Genomic DNA, 22939 nt, shown 5'->3' with positions numbered 1-22939 from the left:
GTACACCAGAGCGATGATGCTAGTCATATTTATCTTTATCAAACCCCATTGATAAATCAGAATGGTCGACGTCAGGCCTTTGTATAATTTATAATAATTTATAACATTTTCAGATCGTTACGTGATTCTGGGTAACCATAGAGATGCCTGGGTGTTCGGGGCGCTTGATCCCTCCAGCGGGACAGCCATTATGATGGAGATCGTCCGGGTACTTGGAGCGCTTGTCAAATCGGGTCAGTTAAATGCCAATATGCCATTTATTTACACTTAGAAGAAGGTTACAAGTTGTCTCCGGCATTGAAAATAAGAACTTCGTGATTTAAACGATTTACTTACTAAAATTATTCCCTTAAAGGCGCACAATATGGATGCATTGTTTAATCAATGCATTATCATGTCTAACTCACTTGACTCAAATGATAAAAACAAAAATGCCTATGATTGAGGTACAGATAAAATATATTTGTGAAATTTTGGCGTTTACTCGACGGGGGAGTTCGTGGCCACGTAGCTATAAATTCTGAAAACCTATTTATAAAGGCTTTTTTTATCTGTACCTAAATTATATGTTTTTTTATCATTTAAGTAAAAAAAAAAAGTCTTTACCTCAACCTATATCGTGCAAACAAGTAAATAGATAATTTGCTGATTAGAGTTTCCGATTACAAAGCGTAAAATGCGTTCTCTTTTATTTGCACGTGTGCTGGAGTTAAAATTCATGCTTTTTACCAAATGAATCAAAACATAATAATATTAATAATAATAATAATAATAATAATAATGATAATAAAAACATTATTTACCGAAGATAACATATTTAGACATATGAGAACATATATTCTAATTTTCAATATGGCCTTCAAAGTAAAGAAACAAAAGAAAAAGCATTATTCTTGAACTTAGGTCACCTGTCAATGTTAAAACTAGAAAGATTCATTTACATATAAAACTATTAAACATTCTGTTAATAAATGCATTCAAACTTAAACATTCACTGACAGACACTCAAAGGACATGACTATAAATAAAACATATGCATATGTTAAAGACCATGTAAAATAACTTATCATTCACACAATAAATGAAGCTTATAATTTTTTAGTTTTTAAAACAACCACCGTTAAGTAATCTTATCCCAGTAAGGTCATTTTCTACATCTACTAGCATACATGTACCAAATAACCCCTTTACCTTGTTGCTTGTAGGTCGGTGGCGGCCCCGTCGCTCCATTATGTTTTGTAGCTGGGGAGCGGAGGAGTATGGTCTAATAGGTTCTACAGAGTGGGTAGAGGTATGATCCTTATACTGGCTCCATATTCATAACATTACATACTTATAATGTTTATACAGCATTAAACGTATCACATTGTCGTAAACAGAAAATACATGGGCAATAGAGAGATGTTGCATAATTTCAAACATATTTGTAAAAATGATTTTAGTTCACTAAAATATTCACTATATTCACTAATGTTTAAAGATGCACTCTTACTTCCAGATTTACCACAATTAATAATATTGTATTAATATTCCAAAAAGGATTAATAAATGTCTTAAACAATGGTTCTTATGAAGGATACTGAGTTTAATTTGAAAGAAATGTGTATAAAACACGGTATTTCTGCCTTATGAGACTATAGAAGAGTACAGTAAATATTTTAGCATTCACCAATCATTTAATAATTTTGCGCTTTCTGCTTTTAAATACACGGTTACGATCTTATTATCAGTAATTAATATTTTCCATAAATGCATTTTTTAGTAAGTAGTTTAAGGTTTATCTCTCAAAAACTATGTTCTTAAAACATGTGTATGTATTGATTTTGAATAAGAGTGCCACTTTAAAGTCTGAGTTTGAGACTCAGGCTAAGAAAATTGAAAACTAAATTGTTTCAAATTATCTGTAATATAACATTTTTTACAAAAGGTGTCTGCTTGATTGTAGAACTGAGTATTTGTAATTCGTACAACCAATTTTAGCATATTTGGTCCTGTAATAGCATTTTTACAGCTAACGGAAGATATTGCTTTTCTGATCCTGATTCTTGAATTCAGACTGAAAACGCTAGTAAATACGGGCCCTTGCGTCCGTAGATATTAATTATGCGATGATATGTTTTTCAAAGAATAGGTCGCGGTATTTTCATTGCTTTGGCGCTGTAGTCTTCGTTCTTCGGCCAATTCTAAAAATAACGTGCAATATATTGACTTGAAACTAATCAGTGTGACATGTTATATGCGTTTAAACTTTATGCTCCGAATGCACGTATAAATACGACAGCAGGCCCCTATATCAAAAAAATACTTTAGTCAAATCTCAATATTAATCTCAACGCATTTTACCATATAATATCAAAAGGTTTTTTAAAATCGTATATGCTTTAACACCTTTTAAGAGCGCATTCTATCAAAGAATATATTGATTAAAAACTTTGGTCAAGATTCCAATGGAATAATATTTTACAGACAAAATAGTGTTTGAGTATAATTCATTATTTTTTAGCATTAACTCAAGTATATATTTTGCTTTAGAATTATTTTATTTTTGAAATATTGACAATATTTTAATCAACACATTTAATTAAAAAAAGTATGACTTCAAAAAGAATAAAACATGCAAAAAACTGAATAAAACTGCTTTTATGTGGTAAAAAGAGTTGAGTCTGAGATTGAGATTTGACTTAAAGTATTTTTGCGATATTTGATCCAGAATTATTACTGAAATCAGGATTGAGAGGTTTTATTTTCATACGTTTGTACTGATGTAAAGATTGTCTTTTGCTTGAAGATTTGCATAAAAAACAGTAGGACGTACCTTGAAATAAAAAATACATGACTTTGGAAACAATTTCAAAGGGGTCTAATTAGTCCCTTCACCCAGCTAATGGCATGAATCCCTCATACTCAGAAACAGACTCCTGCTTTTTTACATGATTGAGAATGCTCAGCTGTTAGAACACAAGCTTACGTCTATACGATTTCTGATCATTTTATGAACATGTAAAAGTTAAATACAAATGGCACTCAGCTCTTCAATGTATTTCTCCTTACAGCATTACACCAAGACGCTTGGAGCTCGCGCCGTGGCGTACCTGAATGTTGATATTGCAGTAGAAGGTAATACTTCCAAGTTTTGTAGCTTTAAAATTCAATTGAAAACAAATACAGCCCAATGCCTATGACTACATTCTGCTGGTCTAACACTTTGTTAATTTGTCTGTCTTTCGAAAATAGTAGAGATATTTTCAAAGCCTCATTGCCGTCGGCGTCGGCGTCAATTATCAAAAATCTTGAACTATTGACAGGATTAAAAAACCCAGTTAAAATATCCAAATGAATCTGTTGCGCATATTGCCAGTGCATAAAAAGCAAAGCCCATAACTCTGGTTTTAATACTTGTCGAGTTATGCCCATGTCCCGTTGTGCACCAAAAACAAACCAGAGTTCGCTCTGCTAGTAGCTTGTTATCACTAACACATGCGATATAAAAGCAGAAATTGCAGAAGCAGAATTTGAGGGTTGCCGAAGATGACGCGTATGAAATAATTTCAAAAATACATTTCTTTCTTCTTGTTCAGTTTCGTAATGTTATAGCCGCGACCGCAGCTCATGCTGCACTGGCTCCGACGCACCTGTTAAGGAAACTCGTGCAATAGAATATCGACTATCTAAATTAAGCATATAGTTTATTTTGTATCCGTTCCGTCCCTACAGGAAACTCCACCTTCTGGGCGCACGGTACGCCCATGCTCACCGAGGCGGTGCTACGGGCGACAAAGAAAGTACCTAACCCTAACAGTACAGAGATAGCGGCTGGACGGAAGACCGTCTATGACACATGGTTCCACGCAACACCCGCTAACGGCACAAACATTCCAGAGTAAGACTATATTTGGTTAAAAGTATCTTTCATGGCATCATCCCAACCCGAGCGTAGGGTGTTTTGCAAAAAAGAGGTGTACCAGCACGGCTTAAAAGGATTTCCAGCATTGCCAGATATTTGGATCTACTTATCTGGGTATGGAGAAAATATGTTTAAACATTTGGAACGTCGTAAACTTGAAACATATTTAATTTTGAATTAACCCACAAAGTTACTGTGACAGCTGAATCGAGGTTGATTTGAAATGCACGTTTTACATACCTTTACGGCATAACAGTGACACTTTTCTGCATATTATGAGGCCAGCTCGTAGGTTCGGATATAACAAGGTTAACATTTTAACCTCACGTTTCAGAATTGAGTTGCCGGGTTCCGGAAGTGATCATTCTCCTTTCCGGGACCGTCTTGGAGTGCCGATCATTGACTTCGGGTTTAAGGTAAGTCCAAACAAAGTTGTGCAAATACAGGGAAAGTATTTTTTGTAGCGTTTTAATAGCAACTTTTTTAAGTGATCGATTGATTTATTTTTGGTTTTATTTTGAAATTTCGAATCACAAGCATTTCGTCGAGCATATTACCACGGTAACATATACAGTCGAACCCCGTTGGCTCGAATTCCTCGCTAGCTCGACCTTGATGTTAAGGGCCGATTTCTTTATACAGAAGCTAAGCATTCCCGCTTGGCTCGAACTTTCAGAGGCTCGAGGTATTTTTGCCGGTCCCTTGGAGTTCGAGCCAACGAGGTTCGACTGTATGTAACAAAATTCACATTGAATACAGGCCTTCGACAGAAGTGATTTGCCAATTTTACGAGTGCTATTATTTTAGAGACTCGGGTTTTCCACCTATCCTATGTACCACTCCATGTATGAGACCTTCTATCTAGTTGACAAGATCATGGACAGGGGATTCCAGGTAAGTTGTTCTTATTCTTTAGTGTGATAAATAGGAAACCAGAATATACACCAGTCATTTCTCTGGTTCCCAAAGAAGATCATTTTTATGCCCCCACAAAGTGGCGGCATATAGGGTTGCCCTTGTCCGTACGTACGTCTGTCTGTCTGTCTGTCTTTCTGTCTGTACGTACGTACGTCCCGAAGATTGTTTCCGATCTAATTCTTGAAAACCGTTTGTCCAATCCTCACCAAACTTTAAACACATGTTTGTGACCATAATATCTTGATCAAGTTCGATAGTCATGGAAATCGCTTTAGTCATTTAGGAGTTACGGCCCTTTTTTGCCAAAAATACTTCATGTTTCCAATATAATTCTTGAAAAGTATGTGTCCAATCATCACCAAACTTTACATACATGATTGTGACCATAATATCTTGATCAAGTTCGATAGCCATGGAAATCGCTTTCGTCATTTCGGCCCTTTATTCTTTATTTAAAGCTGCAGTCTCACAGTTTGACCGTTTTGACAACTTTTTTTAATTTTTAGCTCGAATATTCGAAGAATATGGAGAGCTATACTACTCACACAAGCGTCGGCGTCACACCTTGGTTAAGGTTTTGCATGCAAGCACACATAGGTTTATATCTCAGCAACTACTTGAGGTATTGCATTGAGACTTTATACAGTGGTACTCAACCATCCAACCTACTTAATTAAACAAGTTAAATAACTCTAGTTTGCATTTAATGCAAATAATAGGCCTTTATTATTCGACTTAGAAATTCTGTTTAAGGTTGTGTGTGCAAGAACACATACGTTGATATCTCAGCAACTACTTGAGGTATTGCATTAATCATTGATACAATGGTACTCAACCATCCAACCTACTTAATTAACAAAGTTAGATAACTCTTGTTTGCATTTAATGCAAATAACTGTTCTTTATTATTCGACTTAAAAAATCTGGTTAAGGTTTTGCGTGCAAGCACACATAGGTTAATATCTCAGCAACTACTTAAGGTATTGCATTGAGACTTGATACAATGGTACTCAACAATCCAACCTACTTAATTAACCAAGTAAGATAACTCTAGTTTGCATTTAATGTAAATAATTGCCCTTAAATATTCATTTAAGATATTCTGGTTAAGGTTTTGCGTGTAAGCACACATAGGTTAATATCTCAACAACTACTTGAGGTATTGCATTAAGACTTTATACAGTGGTACTCAACCATCCAACCTACTTAATTAACCAAGTAAGATAACTCTAGTTTGCATTATATTCAAATAATGGCCCCTTTTTTAGACATAGAAATTTTGGTTAAGGTTCTGCTTGTTACCACTTTTAAGTCAATCCCTCAGCGAATACATCATGTATTGCATTGAAACTTTACACACATGCTCCCAACTATTTAACCTTCTTCTTTAATCAAGTAAGATAACTCTAGTTTGCATTATATTCAAATAATGGCCCCTTTTTTAGACATAGAAATTCTGGTTAAGGTTCTGCTTGTTACCACTTTTAAATCAATACCTCAGCGAATACATCATGTATTGCATTGAAACTTTACACACATGCTCCCAACTATTTAACCTTCTTCTTTAATCAAGTAAGATAACTCTATCTTTCATGGTATATAATTTTTGCCCCTTTATTATGCGACTTAGAAATTCTGGTTTAAAATTATCAATTTGAAGCGATTTTTCAACATTTTCAACATTTTTTCAAAAAAGTCGATCAAGCGATTCAGCGGCTTAGCGGTGTGAAGTAACTTTTTTGTTTAAGAAGAAAAGGCATGTATTCATGCTTTGAAATAAGATACAATATATGGTCGCTAGGCAGCTAACTTCATGCCGCTAGGCCCCTAACTTCACGTACATTATATTTTATGTAATCCTATATGACTGACTTGAAAACACTAAAATAAGCAGATTATGAGACAAAAAAAATGAAAAAAGTTGTCAAATCTGTGAGAGTGCAGCTTTGAACTCCAGTGGCAAAACTGTAAATCATTTCATTGTAACATTCTTTCTAGTTGAGTAGTCCTGATAGTATTTGTTGAATGTAATTACAAATTGAAGCTGACATTTATTTTTGTATATTATATGAAATAAAGACGATTCTTCGTTATTTAATAAATAGCTTTTCTTTGTCTGAGTCTGAACTCAGACTTGAGGCTGTTCGTAATCACGGCCCTGAGAATCCCATAATCACTAACATCTTCACGTTAACATCTTAACGTCTACTAAGACAAAACAAAATTCTGATTCAAATGATTTGAAATGAAGTCTAGTCCCTGGAGGTATTTGTGTGCATTTTATTGTCCACGGGTGGTATTCAATATTGGTCTTAATTGGATCTAAAAACGATGTAGCTAATCGGATTGCTCGATATAAATAACGGACCAATACAGTGAATTGAGTCAATGATGTATGACAATATGATTGCCTTAAGTTGCTTATTAGATACCTTCCATAGCGTTTCTTGTTGTTTTTTATCTTTGGGGATTTCAGTGGTTTCTTTTGAGCGAGGGTGGACAGCTAGCATCATGCAGTTTACCATGGTAACCAGGTCAACAGCCAAGATGGCTGCCATTTTCTGAGTACATGACTAGTCTTACTGTATGTTTTATAACTATTTAATACATACATACTAGTATATTGACTGTATTGTTTGTAGTAATGGTTGAGTTTCTTATAAGGAAATAAAACGTCCCTTTACTTCCAGTACCATCTTGCATGTGGACGGGTGTGGCTGGAAATGGCGCGCCACCTAGCGGATACCCTTGTCATACCCTTCAATGTGACCCGGTACTCCGACAAACTCGAGGAACTTACTAAAACCTTTGTGGATACATATAAAACACAACTAGAGGAAAAGGATATTCAAACAAGTAAGTAGCTCTGCGTATGCTATGATTGTTAATTCCCCCCCCCCCCCGGAAAACAAAACAACAACAACAACAACAACAAAACATAAGGAGAAATGGAGAGAAGTAAAACAAAAGTATAACTAGAAATGTGCACATCCGTCGAAATTTCTCACACATATAAACTGTGTTGAGGAGAAGTACTGTGCAAAAGAAACATTACATATATTGCATGCCTTATTTCACAGATGTTAGAGCTTTGGACGATTAACTTAATTGATGCCTTCTCACTGACATAGGGCCTTCAAGGAGCACACATCACTCCCAGTGATACTTCTTATTACAAGAAGGTGCTGTGGTGGGGGTATTGATAAAATCCAGTGATATCTTTTGTAATGTAAAGCCTACATACATCACTTAATATATGTTATGTTCTGCTCTATATTTTTGAACTGTGGTGTTTTAAAGGCCTACTGGAGACCGCAGTCAGCAACTTTACGGCGGCGACAAATGAATTCCAGTCCAAACTGCCAAATGCAAACCTTGAAAAGTATGTACATATCATTTCGCTTTAGGCCTTAGAAATAAATATTTGTTTCCGGTATCATGCACCCTCCCACTTCCAAAAGGGTAGGTAGGTCGAAAAATCTTTATTGGGGGAATATTTTTTTTATCAGCCACTATACTTTTTATCAGCCACTATATTTTTGGATATTTTTCTGTTGCCAAAACTTATAGGTTTAATGCTTTAGAATTTCGATACACATATTATTAACATCGCTGGTATTATTTAAAATAAAAAAAGTCATTTTTAATTTTTAATAGATAGAAATCAAACAAATGAATAAAATATATTTTTCAATGCAATAAAAACGTCTACGGTGTAGGCAAAAATAGGGTTTTAACCGGTCAAATAGGCCAGCGGCCGGCTCATTTTGAGAACCCTGCCGGTAGCTCCTGAAACCGGAAACAAACATATTTTTACGCCTTAATTAGCCAGTGAAATGTATAAATACCGTCTTTTACTGAACAACAAATCATTGATTATGTCACATGATAAAAAGATATCACCAAATCGCACTTGTCATTTTTCTCCGGGTACTCCGGTTTTTCCCACTAAAAAAACAAGTCCACACTTTCGCGTAACATCGTGCCAATGAGAGTGACTTATTATAAGTTAATATTACTTTCTTCCAATTCGTTGTAAAATAAATATAGTTTCAACTAAAAGAAATCATGGCCCGATTGTTTAGAATTTTGCTAAAGTTAACAGCGTGATTAAAGACATCGTTGTTAACTTTTAAAGGGTTGTACGCATGCTCATATACTGAAATTAACACATACAGCTGAAAAAGGTGGCTTGAATCTTGTCAGAAATACTGCAGATCACAAATGTATCCATTTTATACCCAAAAAATAAACATTTGAAAGTTAACAACAGTGACATTAACAGCGTGATTTGAAAGTTAACAACAGTGACATTAACAGCGTGATTTGAAAGTTAACAACAGTGACATTAACAGCGTGATTTGAAAGTTAACAACAGTGACATTAACAGCGTGATTTGAAAGTTAACAACAGTGACATTAACAGCGTTGTTAACTTTAACGAGGTTCTGATCAATTGGTCCAATGTTTGTTTTATTTTCTAATTTTGCAGCCCATTTGTTGTACGGCAAATTAACGACCAACTAATGCAGCTGGATAGAGCATTCTTAGACCCAGCTGGGTTGCCTGGTAGGCACTTAAAAAGGTGAGACATTTTTAGATATAAAAATGGTGTAAACGAAAAAAATAAATAAAATATGTACATGCTATAAGCTATGATCGAAATACCTTCAATGGGGGTATTTTAATATCTTAACGTTTTTTGTTGTTGTTTTTTGTCCAACTCAACTCAACTCAACTCAACTCAAAACTCGTTTTATTACTAATTCAGTTTACATGATATGCAATAACATGAATAGAACATATATAAAACGCATGCTAATGATTTGTTATCGGGTACAGTAATCTTGTACAGTATGGAGATAACACAAGTGTTAGTACGTTAAAAAATGACCATCTATACATGCACGCGTATAATAGCTCCATTTTTCCCTTGATATTTTTCATTTAGAATTACAGGGTGAGGAATCACGCTACTTCAAAGGGGTTCTCACATGGGTCACCACGGGCCATAACCAATGTTAACAAACAAATAAATGACGTTAATTTCTAACTCACTTTTTTGACATAAAATATATAAAACTATTTTAAGACTATAATATTTCAGATTTTCTTCTATTTTAATGATGTAATCCTTGGTCAAAATTTCAAATTGACGGAATTTTGTTAAATGATGCAACGCTGAAAGTTGGCCAAGTTTTGCATCATTAAATGCAAGCATATATAAGAAATTTCACACATGTAGTAGCAGAAAATAGCATAGACTTTTATAGGCTAAGAAATATTTTCATTCACTTTCCGTCAAAAGTCAAAAAAGTTTTTTAGAAATTAACGTCACTTAATCGGTAGTGGCCCGTGGTGACCCATGTGAGAACCCCATCGCAGTCACGTGATTCATCACCCTTGAATAACAAGTCCAGGAAATTTGATATTGCTACATTTTTGAGTACATTTTACTTTAGCTTTTATTTAAAGAGAAAACAAAGTAAAAAATAAACTTTTTGTCATTTGTTACATATAGTTTTAAGATAATTAAAATTACGACTAAAAGCCTTCAATGAAATGGGCCTCAGGGAGCGTTCTGACTTTAATCCAACTCTTTCTTCTTCAGACACATCTTATTTGCCGAGAGTATTATAGATAACTATTCCGGAAGTAGTTTCCCCGGCCTGTCGGACGCGCTCACGCAGATCTCCCAGGGCGTGAACGTCACGGAGCAGTGGGACATCGTTAGTCAACATTACTCCGTTATTCTGTTTACCATCCAGTCTGCTACGTCAACGCTTCGTGACGTCACTGATTTCATGGTCGAATACTATTGAGTAAAAAGTGTATTTGCTACAGTAGAGGAGACATTCATTTCACAGAAGGCATAAAAAATCTTTTCACTAACCCGACTTGCACTATTTTTTCCTCCCGACACTTTTTTTGCCGTTGTGTGGATTTTCTTTCTTAAATTTTAAAAAAATGTGCACTTTTATTAACAAACATGTAAAATTTAGACATTGTATGTTTAAACAATTTCTACAATAGGGATATACCTTGATATAGGTCTGTTTGGTACCGAATTCCTGTTCTCAAAGAAACGAAAAAAATAGAAGGAAGAAAAAAGTTAAGTTTTACACCTATCCGCCCAATTTCTTTTGGAGATGTTAATGGAAACAAAGAAAGTTTTGGCCTTTAGACCTAGTTTAACCCTTCTTAAAGTACAAAGTACAACCCCTCCTCCACCAAAGCTGGTGAATAATACAGGGTTGATAATTGTTCGTAATCGTTATTGCCCTCTGGTGTTTGTTATTATTGACTAGATCTCAGATCAATTAATATTGATCAGTTAATGCATTACTGATGCAGCCTCCTTTTAATATACATGTACCCCATAATGGCATTAAGCTAATAAACAAAACACAGCAAATACCGCACATCGCCGTTGCATCTCCGATTCAATAACGATTTTAAGATCGAAATATTCCAGGCGGAACCTTCTTGTTTGGTGTATATTAAAACGAGAGCTAGTGTATTCAACACCGATCTTAATTGGATCGAAGAACGATGTAGCTAATCGGATTGCTCGATATGAATAACGGAGCTATACAGTGGATGTAGTCAATGATGTATGACCATAAGATTGACTGAAGTTGCATATTGAACACCACGCCCGGGGCATAAATCGGGAGGGGGTGGGGCTGGTCTGCTGGGGATTAACAAGCCAAACATTCCTTAAACTGTATCTTTAAGCAGAAATAGCTCATTGTCACATTACACAAAATACGAACGGACACATGCATAATTAAATTGTGACTGCATTATAAAGTTGAAGTCACTGAAAAGTGACCCGCAGCCAATTGGAAAAAACTTGATAAGATATACACAGTTTTTTTCACCTAGTTTGCTCATAAAAGCAATTTGATTGGTCGACAATAATAATTGATCATTATTGACCAATCAACGTTTCATTGCGCTCAACGCTATTACACTATTGAAAAGAGGTAGTATTGTAAGTGTTTGGAACACTCTGTAAATGATTTTTTTTCCAACAGTGCCTCTGTACATGTTTGTTTTGTCTATGATTTTGATAGTACAAGAATTGTTCAAATATGTGAAATAAGATTTATATATTATTTTTCAAGTGTGTAGGGTGCCTTTGTTTGTGTGAATTGTGTATTGTTCAAGGTTTATATACTATTGTTCATGTGTGCAGGGTGCCTATGTATGTGTGTATTGTGTTATATGTTGATATTATTGTGTGATATTATTCTATTATTCATGTGTGTGTTTTTTATAAATGTTAAATAATGTTATATCCAATATTTTGTTGTAGTAATATTGTGTGTATTCAGAATTGACTTATACAGCAATTTATATAACCATGTTGGCTGTAACATTAATAATTATTAACATGTATGTATCATAGAGTATTTTTCTTGTATAATTAAAGTATTGATAAACCTCCGGTTGTTTTCATAGGTGGCTATCAATGATAAATTAAAAAATGTGTATATAATTGTATAGAAAATGACCATCTCTGGCTGCGTATTCATAAATTTTATTTAAGATGCACTCTTATGCCCAAATAAGCAGTATCACAATTAATTGAATTGTTTTAATTTACCGAAAAAGATGAATAAATATCGAAAACAATGGTTCTTATGAAGGATACCGTGTTTAATTTGAACTTTGAAACAAAGGTGCAGAAAACACGGTATCTCTACCTAATGAGGCGATAGTTGATCAGTGTAAATCTTTTAGGACTAACCAGTCATTAAATATTTGTCCGTTACGGTTTTCAGCCACGTTAAATACACGGTTATGGCCATGCAAACTATTTGAAGCCCTCAGTAGACTCGTTGTTTCTCTTTGTTCTCTTTTATATATTTAATAGGGTTACTAAATATGTTCCATCAGTAATGCATACGAATAGCGTAATTTCAACGTAATCACTTCATGAATCCACGATAAACATATTCTCAATTTAAGGTATCCTATCCACATATATGTGAATTTGTGATCCCATATTATATTGATTTTATTCATTTGAAACGGATTTGTTTAAAAAAACAACAACCTTAAAACATTAACGAAAATGTTATATCTAAAACGCACTTTTGTCATCAAAAGATTGCAAAAGAGGTGAATTTATGTCCGAGTTCTGTTGCCTTTTTCATAAATACATAAATAAAACTCCGAGTTCTGTTGAAATAAAGAGTTTACTTTACATACTATAATAGATATCAACAAACTAATTCCTTTTCAAATGATAAAAACAACATGGGGGTTATCAGGGGACAAAGTTTAGCATAATGGTTAATGGTGCTGTCAAAGAATTAGCTTAAAGATGCACTCTTACTCCCAAATAAAATTTACCACATAATTAATACAATTGTTTAAATATACCAAAAAGAATAATTAAATGTCAATAACTATGGTTCTTATGAAGGATACTGAGTTTAATTTGAAAGAAAGGTGCAGAAAACACGATATTTTTACCCTAGGCGACGATAGTAAATCACTGTAAATCTTTTAGCATTCACCAATCATTTAATATTTTTGCATTTTCAGCATATCCATTATTTAGTAAGTATTTAAAGGTTTATCAGTCAAAATTTAGGTTTGTTATACATGTGTATGTATTGATATTGAATAAGAGTGTCACTGTAATAGTAATAAATAAGATGATATTTCTGTACAAGTAAGGTTTGAACTGTATGCTACAGCACTATTATCTGGTTCCTGGTACATGGTTGCATTTATTTAAATTTTCTAAGATGAATTTATAAGGTAAGCCATCCATCATTAGGAATGCAAAGATGTGTTAGTGTATTTTATAAATTAACATCGTAATAATTCTATGTTTGATTTATATTGATAAGGTATTATATTATTTGTTCATGGTTTACATTTTTGAATTACACCATAATGACGCTACTATTATGATATGATATGATATGATATGATATGATATATGAAAGGGAGGTAATAAAAATTCACTATGATTATTCAGCTAATTTATTTATTTGTTTCTTAAATAACATATACTGTCTTTATAATAAAAGCGCTCGCTAAAAGCTTTAAGAATATTAAAACCTAACATTGTGTTACTATACAGCGGAACTTAACCAGTAGCATTTTTGTATTAATGATTGATGGATTACCTCACACAGTTGCTTGTAGAACTAGTAGTTATTCGGCATACCATGGGGTTGCTAATTTCAAAGGTCAAGGTAAAAAAGTTATGTTATTAAGAAAGAAATCCGTGAACTCAATTCGACGGGCATTATTATGGCACTGGCAGGTTATGACGAGCATTTTAAATGACAGATAAGTTTGTACTCAGGCAATAGAACATTAACAGTTTTTTTTATGTTATTCTTTTATTATGTTGTGCCGGCAATAGGGATCGAGCCGGGGTCCATTCGGTTTGCAGGCGGGATCCTTGCCACTAGAGCATGAGAACAGAGTCTGTGTAAGGTTTTATGAACCATTTAAAGCTGCATTCTCACAGATTGAACATTTTGACATTTTTTTGTCTTGGAACGAGCCAATTTTTGCAAAAATCCATGGAAACCAGTTATATAAGACTGCTGACAAAAATAAGATCGCAGATTTTTATGTTTAAGTCCAAACAATAAAGTTCTATGCATTTTTCTTAAACCGTTAGTAACGGTTTAAGTCATAAACCATTGATTTTCGAACGGAAATATGCAAATCTGCGATCTTATCTTTTGTCATCAATCTTTTATCATTTGATTGCAGATATATACGCAAACATTTTCTCTTTCCAAGACAAAAAAATACTTAAGTTGTAAAAATGGTATATCTGTGAGAGTGCAGCTTTTAAACCCTGTTGTATTTTTGGAAGCAAAAGTTGTTCTAACATTTATTATGTTCTGTTGGTCACTTAAACATATTTCTGAATATATTATATAGTGATTATTTTATATACTTTTGCATATGTATGTTCTTTGAAAATATATATTGGAAATATATTTCTGAACATTCTCATACAAGTTCTCTATTTTGTCAAAATGTTTATAAAAAAAGTTTATAAGGGGCTCAATGCAACCGGTAATGGATTTCTTTTCCTTTTTTTCGTAAATATAAAAAATATAGTATGATAAAGCTGCACTATCACCGATTGACAGTTTTGACATTTTTATAAATGTTTGTCTCAGAACCAGCTGTTTTTATAGCAATGCCTTCAATTCAGTCATACAAGATAACTCAATATTGAACAGATCTCAGTTGTTTTGAAAACCTTTTTATCCAAAAACATCAATTTTCGAACGCTTATATGAGAAATGATGATCTGAACTTGTGTCAGCAGTCTTATATCACTGGTTTACAGACAATTTACACAAGAATTAGCTCATTCTAAGACAGGAATTAAAAATTTGCCACAACGGTCAAACTGTTAGAGTGCAGATTTAAAGAAAATGTTTGCTAATACAATGCATGCTATGTGCTTTATTATTTCTATTATTCAACATGTTAAGCAGTCATAGTTTATATGTACGTAGCACTTGTTTACAAAATTACATTATCATGGACTATGTTATATTTAAATGTTTGTTGTTTTCAACCCATGATTTTTTCTTCTCCAACAAGTAAAATTGATATGAATGTTGCTGAGATAAAGTTGAACCATTCCGTATATAAAAGCAACAACGGTTTGTTTTTTATATACAAATGTTGTATTATTAAAAGTCTATGTCGTTTAATAAAAATCAATGAAAATTTGTTCTGGAAATTAATTATTTTATTTTGATACTTGAATACATTTAGACCAGGCCGTGACAATGAGCAATTAATAAGTGAAGATATTTCAGGCATAGAAAGCTGTCGAACCAAGTTAATATGTCTTAGTTTAACGGTATCCAGTGTACAAAATAAGCTTTTATTATATGCTTTCCTGTGGGTTATAGAGATTAATCAGTGAAATAAAATGTATATTTCACTGTTTCGAACAGTGAAAATATCAAATGATATTTGTCATTTGAAATTTCAGCCCAGTCAATTGAATGACAGCGCGTACAAACTTGGGACACAATTTTAACGACGTTAATTCCGAAATGACGTTACGTGCGCATTCAAATTGGCGTGTTTTGCTTAAAATGTGTAATTGAATACTTTTCAGATCCAATTTTAGGCATACCATAAAATGAAAACTGTTTGATTTTACCGTAAGAAAGCAATATTTTTCACCTCGTAAACAATAAATAGATCAGTATAATTCAGGAAAATCCAGTTATGTGCCGTATGGATTGCCTTACTTCAGAATACCGAAGCTTCGTTTTTCTGTTTCGGAATTTTTAAATCATAACTTTTTAGGCAAGCCGCATCTAACTGCAAAATGCCGAGTTTATAATCCACTAAGAAAATGGTATTGCATCATATGATTAAAATATCGAGTAATGATTGGACATCTCACAGAGAAGCAAAAATGCCGAATCTTCAGAAATTGTAACTACAAAAATTGTAACTTCGGCATTTTGTAAAATAAAGTGTGATCAAATTACCAAATTTTAATACTAAAGACTGAAAACATGGGAATTTGTAGTTTCGGCATTTGGAAGTGAGACCATCGGACTATGCTTCTAATCGGAAGACTTTGGAAATTATTTATAGAAATCAAAAATCATGTTTCTTCTTCCCAAAATTAGCGTCTGAAATTCCCCACTGAGATTGACCTACATTTACACATAGAAATGCTCCCTATCAATATGTTAAATACAAATTACAATACCTTTAAATAATATATTGAGTGATATGTTGTATGTGCTATATTGTTAATTATTGGTGGAATGATGTTGCTTTTTTCACAAACTTTAAGAACAGCCCTCGTACATGTCTGTGCAACTCAACGAGTTTGTACATACTTCTTACTATTAATCCTTTAGACCAATTTTAATTATTATCGTTATGAATAACGAATGGGACGCTTTTATAAGCCAGACCTGGAGAAAGTGTCAAAACATATTTTAGCAATAGCAAAAAGCTTGCATTGAATATTTCAAACAACGCTAATTATCTTTTTTTGTAAATATAGCAATTGCAATTGAGTGGTAACTACATTCTGGAAAGGAGATCATTCGAAAGCACAATTGGAAATAGCAGTTCAGTTTATGTTTTATTTTTACCTCCATACTTATTGATAAATGTTGGGGAAAATGTGCGATTATAGCCATATAACCTATTTTAAGCATCCAGTAGACTATTTTTGTTCCAAGGCGGTTGTCCCTTCATTTATTAGAAAAGCTATTTTGAAGCGCGTGTGGGCTGTAAGTGGTATTTGTACGTTTGTTTCTCTAGTTCAGTGTCCTTTAGGGTCATTGCCTTGTGTCTCTAAACTGGGTTTGCATTTGAATTCTTGCCTATGTAGTTTTCAATGTATGATTGACTGAAACTGTTCGTCGACAGCAGCATTGTCATCTACCCCCTAGTATCGGCCTGAGTGGTATTCTATAGGAAATAGTCCTTCAGACATATGCAATGATACCGAACTAGAATATAACTGCACTGTGGACGAAGTAGGATGATTATTTTTACAGCCGCCACACAGCACCTAACGACAGCTGTAGTAAAATGTTAATACACTTTGACAAGGAGATCCTTTGAACACAAGCGACATCCAAAGTTTCAAAAGAGTGGTTTCGGTTTGAGCTGAAACTGTTAATTGGGTCTTGCATTAAATATATTTATTTTTTGTTTCAAAACATATGTGCTTGGTCTTGATTCTTGTAGGAACTTTGTATGAAATATATGGCGAACGTAAATAATCTTAAACCGTAAATGTAATATGTATTTGTCCTTATTTAATAAAGCGGCGGTAGAAACTACCGGAAGAGTCTACATTGTGTTATATAGGAATAGCGAATTAAGAATATTTAGTTTTGTATGAGCATAATTGCCATTTGCAAACTAAAGATTTTAACGAAATTTGGTTATATATTTTAGAAGGTCAACTGATGTTTCATTGCGATATATTATATGTGTATAATGTATGTGTTTTTTGATGAAACAAGTTACATTATAAGCTACATCCCGCCGTTCAAACAGTCGAAGTAAATGTAAATTCAATTGTCCAGTCATGGAAGCGTTATGTTCAGTGTTGTAGTTGGGTATTCCAACGGCATATTGCAAATAGTAAAAGTAAATATAAAACATTCATCTGTATATGAAGTTTTGAACTCATTATGGCTGTGTACGGATTGTCGTTAAGTCCTTCGAACAAAAATATAAGTTGATAAATGCTGATAAATGTTGATAAATGCTGATAAATGCTGATAAATGTTGATACATGCTGATAAATGTCGATACATGAGTAGGAGGATAGCCGTTGACGAGCCCGATTGTGCGTAGGCGGTTTATGAAACATTTCGTGATAATGATTCCTATTGTATTTATTTCTCTCTTTATTAGCTAATGGCGTTAGGACCATAACACTGATATCGAATAGCTTTTTTTGTAATTGGACTTCGCCTTGTTAATTCTTTTGATGTGGTTCGTTTAAACGATTGTTCAAGGAGGAAATCAATATCATCATCTACGTGACATCTAGTGGATTGAATGCTACTACAATTAAGGGTAAATCTAATGATGGTTTTACATATGTCTGACATTACGTATTTATTGTTAAAACTCAAGACAGGAACTGGTGAAAAAAGTCACCAGGTAAAGGGTAAACGTAATGACCATTCGGTCAACGGCGTCAATCGCTGTCTCATTCAAGTGTATGTTTGTCCCTGACTGTCTATTGGCCATATATCTCTTAAATTTAAGTCGCCGAAATATTTGCGCTCCTATTGAACTTCCCTATGTGAACAAATATCCATTCCACTGAATTTATATTTCGATGAACACGACGTATTTGGAATACGTCTGATAGTTAAAAAAACGACGTATGCGATTGTTTAACTGATGTTTCATTGCAATACAATTTATGTGCCCTTCGATGAAACAAGTGATATTATATGCTAAATCCCGCTGTTCAAACAGTCGACGTAAATGTAAATTCAATTGTCAGTGCATGGGAGCGTTATGTTCAGTGTTGTAGTTGGTTATCCCAGAGGCATTTTGAAAATAGTAAAAGTGAATATTAGATATTGAAAATGCATCGATGTATTAACACATATGGTCAGTGTACGGATTGTCGTTAAGTCCTTCGGACAAAAATAACAGCTGATCAAATAAGTAGGACGGTATGTGAAACATTTCCTGATAATGAGTGTTATTGCAGTTATTTCTGTCGTTATTAGCTAATGGACGTATAGAGGTTATTTTTTAATTGGACGTCCCTTTGTTCTTTAGTTTGATCTAGTTCGTTTCAACAATTGTTTAAGGAGGAAATCAATATCATCATCAACATGACTTTTAATGGATTGACTGCTACTTAAATTAAGGATGAAGTTGACGTTGTTTTACGGCTATCATAAAAAGACTGCGTACCTCTTTGAATTTGAGTAAGAGAGGGCATAACTTAATGCCACAATTTTGGATCACAGAACGTTTTAAATGTGTTTGTGTGTGTTTTAGATTATCCCCCCCCCCCGAGAAATTTGTGGCTACTATAAGTCTCAAACGGTGCGTTTTGGTGTATTATATACATATTTTACTCCGATACTTACACATAAAACAGTTTACATAGATGAACCTTCCCTAAGTCCTTTAGTAGAGTTGTTTTAGTTGCATGTTGATCTCATTCTTTAGCTTCAACGTCCTACCGCAATCAGATGTTTATCAGTATAAAGCCGTACCATATTGATGATCTGATAAGACGTTTATGTTAAATTTGCTATTTTGATGGACAAGTGTGAGGTTCATGACACATGCATTAATTTCGTTATCAAAACTCAACTAGAAAGAATGTTACAATGAAATGAAGATTTGATGTTTTGAAAGTTGACTCTGAACTCAGACTTCGGTATATGATCACAGATTCGTATATTCTCTTAAATGCAATTGGACATAATGATAAATTCTAAGCAAACCGATGTAAAATAATTCAACATACGACAAATGATTTCAGTTTAGACACAACTATTAGCGAGGACTAAAATAGCATGTCTGCACCGTTTTGCATTTGAACTTTGGCACATATGAGCTATGGTACAAATTACATGAACTAACATCTTTTGGGGTTCACCCGCCCTAATTTTGCCTCTGCCGATAATGAAATATCCGGTCGGCTAAGCCCAATGTCCTTCTTAGGTTTTAGTAAAGAGTGACGTTCTCTTGTTTTGAGGGCGTCCGAGAGACCCGGGTAGCTGCTTCCCACGTAATTGTCTTCTCTGTTCTCCGTGAAAAGCAGATGTCTAAAATGATATCGTGAAATTGAATGCGTATGGGTCATTTGATGGTTTCGTACATGTGATAATGCAAAAACCATGAGAACTATGCAGCTCCAGAATTAGAACTTCTAATGATGACTAGTAAGCCACGAAAAAAATATAAACCAGAAAAAACATTGCAACAAGGTACTTTATCGACATTGTGAATTTCCAAATTCGATTTATTTTGCATTATTTCACATGAATGCAGATTTTTCGGCAGTAACTCAAAATTTAAAATGATGCATTGTAGCCATAACTTTTTTTACACTGAAGATCCTAGAGATAATACATGAAAACTAAAATAATAGTCCTTACTGTGTTAATGGTTCATCCAAGGGTAACTTAAACGTTCGTCAACGTCTTTGAGTATGTTGAACGTTGAGACACGTAGCCTAACTGATGTACGGTTACAAAACAACGCGGTTGGATCATCAAATGGAAAATGCGCAAGTAATGAGTGTTAACATTGAACAATTTGGATTGCGATGTATATGTGTATGAACACATTTCCTCAGTTATCGGATAACCTTTAAGTCATTCGTGCACTGACCAAATGCTTCAATCCAATCTATAATTAAATCTTGCCGAGACATACAGGATTCTGTCAGTGATAATAACAGATTTAAATACGCATAGCCGTCCTACTCACAGACAATAGGATACGTTTCAGATTTATCATAGTTAATATCTATCTGCAGATTTAATTACGTAAATTTGTCCTTCTTAATTATCGACAAAAGGGCGCATTACTGCTTAATTATATATTCAATGTCTAATTACAGGCACCGCAACGGCAGAAGCATCAGATAATCACGTTTACTGTTTATATTTCCTGCCTGGGAGACCATTTGGATCAATGAATGCTCTCTCAATGCCCCGTCAATTGGTCGTTGATTCTACAAACCACGTATGAACTAGCGGGAAATAAAGATTACCTTTAAATGAGCGTCATATTTACAGTTTAAAAAATATTGATATGTAAATGCCTAAACATATTTTGTATTTGTTATTTGTTAAGGATTTTTATCGTAGAAAGCAGATGATGTTACCTTTTTTAAAAAAGTGATAACATACAAAACACTGTACGAAGCTTGTCCAATAACTTTCTAATTATTAGAATATGATTCCGTAGTTTGTGGACAATCCTCTGATGTGCGTTATCAATTACACATAATACTACGACAAAGAATAAGATGAAGCATAGCAAAATTTTGGCAGATTACAGTCTTTGAAATAAGTTGCATTTTAGTCGCTCGTCCCAAAGGAGTGGATATTAAGAACTACGAGCAGAAAAAAATCCACTCAATGTATTTAAATGAAATGTTCATTACTTCTTCATAGTATATTGAATGATATGTTGTATATGTTTTATTGTTAACTCTAACACTAATTGGAATAAATTTGCTCCTGTCCGAAAACTTCAATTACAGCCCTCATACGAGTTTGTGCAACTCAGCTGAGGTCTACGTACTTCTGCCTATTAATTCCTTTCAGACCAGTTTCAAATGTCCGTATGGCTACCGAAAAGTTTGAGACGCTTTCTTGGGGCATACCAGGTGAAAAAATGTTCAAAACATTATAATTAAAGCATGAATCTCGCATTGAATACTTCAAACAATCGAACAAAGTCTCTGGTTGAAAATTATGCCAATTGGAAATCGAGTCTAAACAACATGCAGCTTTTGCAAGTTTGATTGTAATTGTTCATTGACAGTTAAGAAAATGTACCACTGTCTAAGACTCCTAGCACTGCACTCTCCAGTGGTATTATTTTGTCAAGAGTCATTGAAATGATACCGGACCAGAAAAATAAATAAATACACTGTACAGCTGTAATGAAATGTTCTTGCATAATATATCCCTCGGAAACAGAAACGATATCCAATGTTTGGAAAGAGTACATTCGGTTTCATTGAACGCAGATTGAATTATTTTGTCTTTATTCAATATAAATAAATATGTATCGCAAATAGAGTATTCTTCTAATATTAAATAACATCGCTCAAGCAAATTGAATTCTAAATTTTGTATGGCATATATGGTAATCGTAAATAATCTTAAGGTTTGAAAGTAATAATCGTATTTAATTTGTTAATAAAACAGCGGTAGGAAATACCGGAAGAGTATACATTATGTAATATATTGAAGTAGCGAATGAAGTTTATTCAGATTTGTATTAATACTTTCAGTATAATTAAAATCTGCAAGGTAATACTTCTGACCAAGTTATGCTTATGAATTTTAAATAGTGTACTTTAGCTTAGCTAATGGGTAGAAGCACACTTAGAACTAACTAGTATTAATTTTCATAAAGAAAGTACGAATTAATGGATAGATGAAAATTAAATTTTAGTACTTACTAGTATTCACTTGATAGTCATTTAGCATATGTCCGAATCGGGCTAAGAGGTTGGTAGTCTCGTCCTTGATGGCATTTACAAGGTAGGTGCGGTTGAACGGCAGAATCAGCTCGTCAGAATAACTGACGAACCATCTCACCCCATACCTGCCCTACGGCCCTGTGGTACTGCCAAGTAAAATGAAATCAAGATTATTAGATATACGAATCCAACATAAATTTTCTTATTATCATTTCGAAACAACCTAATCATACCTGAAATCCAATATCCATGAGTGTGTCAACTAGATGGAAAGTGTCGTAAACGGAATGGTACATTAGATAGAATGCAGACACATTGTGCCAGGTCTGAAATTGAACAAGATAGATCAAAGGCATGTCCAGCCTGACTTTCTTTCCGTAAAACCGAGATACAAAAATATACATGGTC

At 33.9% G+C, this 22939-nt stretch overlaps 1 protein-coding gene across 2 annotated transcripts in view; it reads left to right on the top strand.

The window, feature by feature from the left end:
• Positions 1–14468, top strand: part of LOC128208982 (N-acetylated-alpha-linked acidic dipeptidase 2-like) — a 35572-nt gene extending 21104 nt beyond the window's left edge. For both annotated transcript variants that reach the window (XM_052912761.1, XM_052912762.1), the window contains exons 9-18: positions 114–233; positions 1206–1291; positions 3054–3117; positions 3715–3880; positions 4239–4320; positions 4712–4798; positions 7513–7678; positions 8123–8204; positions 9314–9406; positions 10433–14468. In XM_052912761.1, coding sequence (XP_052768721.1) covers positions 114–233; positions 1206–1291; positions 3054–3117; positions 3715–3880; positions 4239–4320; positions 4712–4798; positions 7513–7678; positions 8123–8204; positions 9314–9406; positions 10433–10643 — 1157 coding nt within the window. In that variant the 3' untranslated portion in view covers positions 10644–14468. The remainder of the gene's footprint in view (positions 1–113; positions 234–1205; positions 1292–3053; positions 3118–3714; positions 3881–4238; positions 4321–4711; positions 4799–7512; positions 7679–8122; positions 8205–9313; positions 9407–10432) is intronic.
• The last annotated feature ends 8471 nt before the right edge of the window (positions 14469–22939 follow it).

The sequence above is a fragment of the Mya arenaria genome, chromosome 11 (assembly GCF_026914265.1).
Source record: "Mya arenaria isolate MELC-2E11 chromosome 11, ASM2691426v1".
Taxonomy (NCBI): Eukaryota; Metazoa; Mollusca; class Bivalvia; order Myida; family Myidae; genus Mya; species Mya arenaria.
This window is presented reverse-complemented; position numbering and strand designations above follow the sequence as displayed.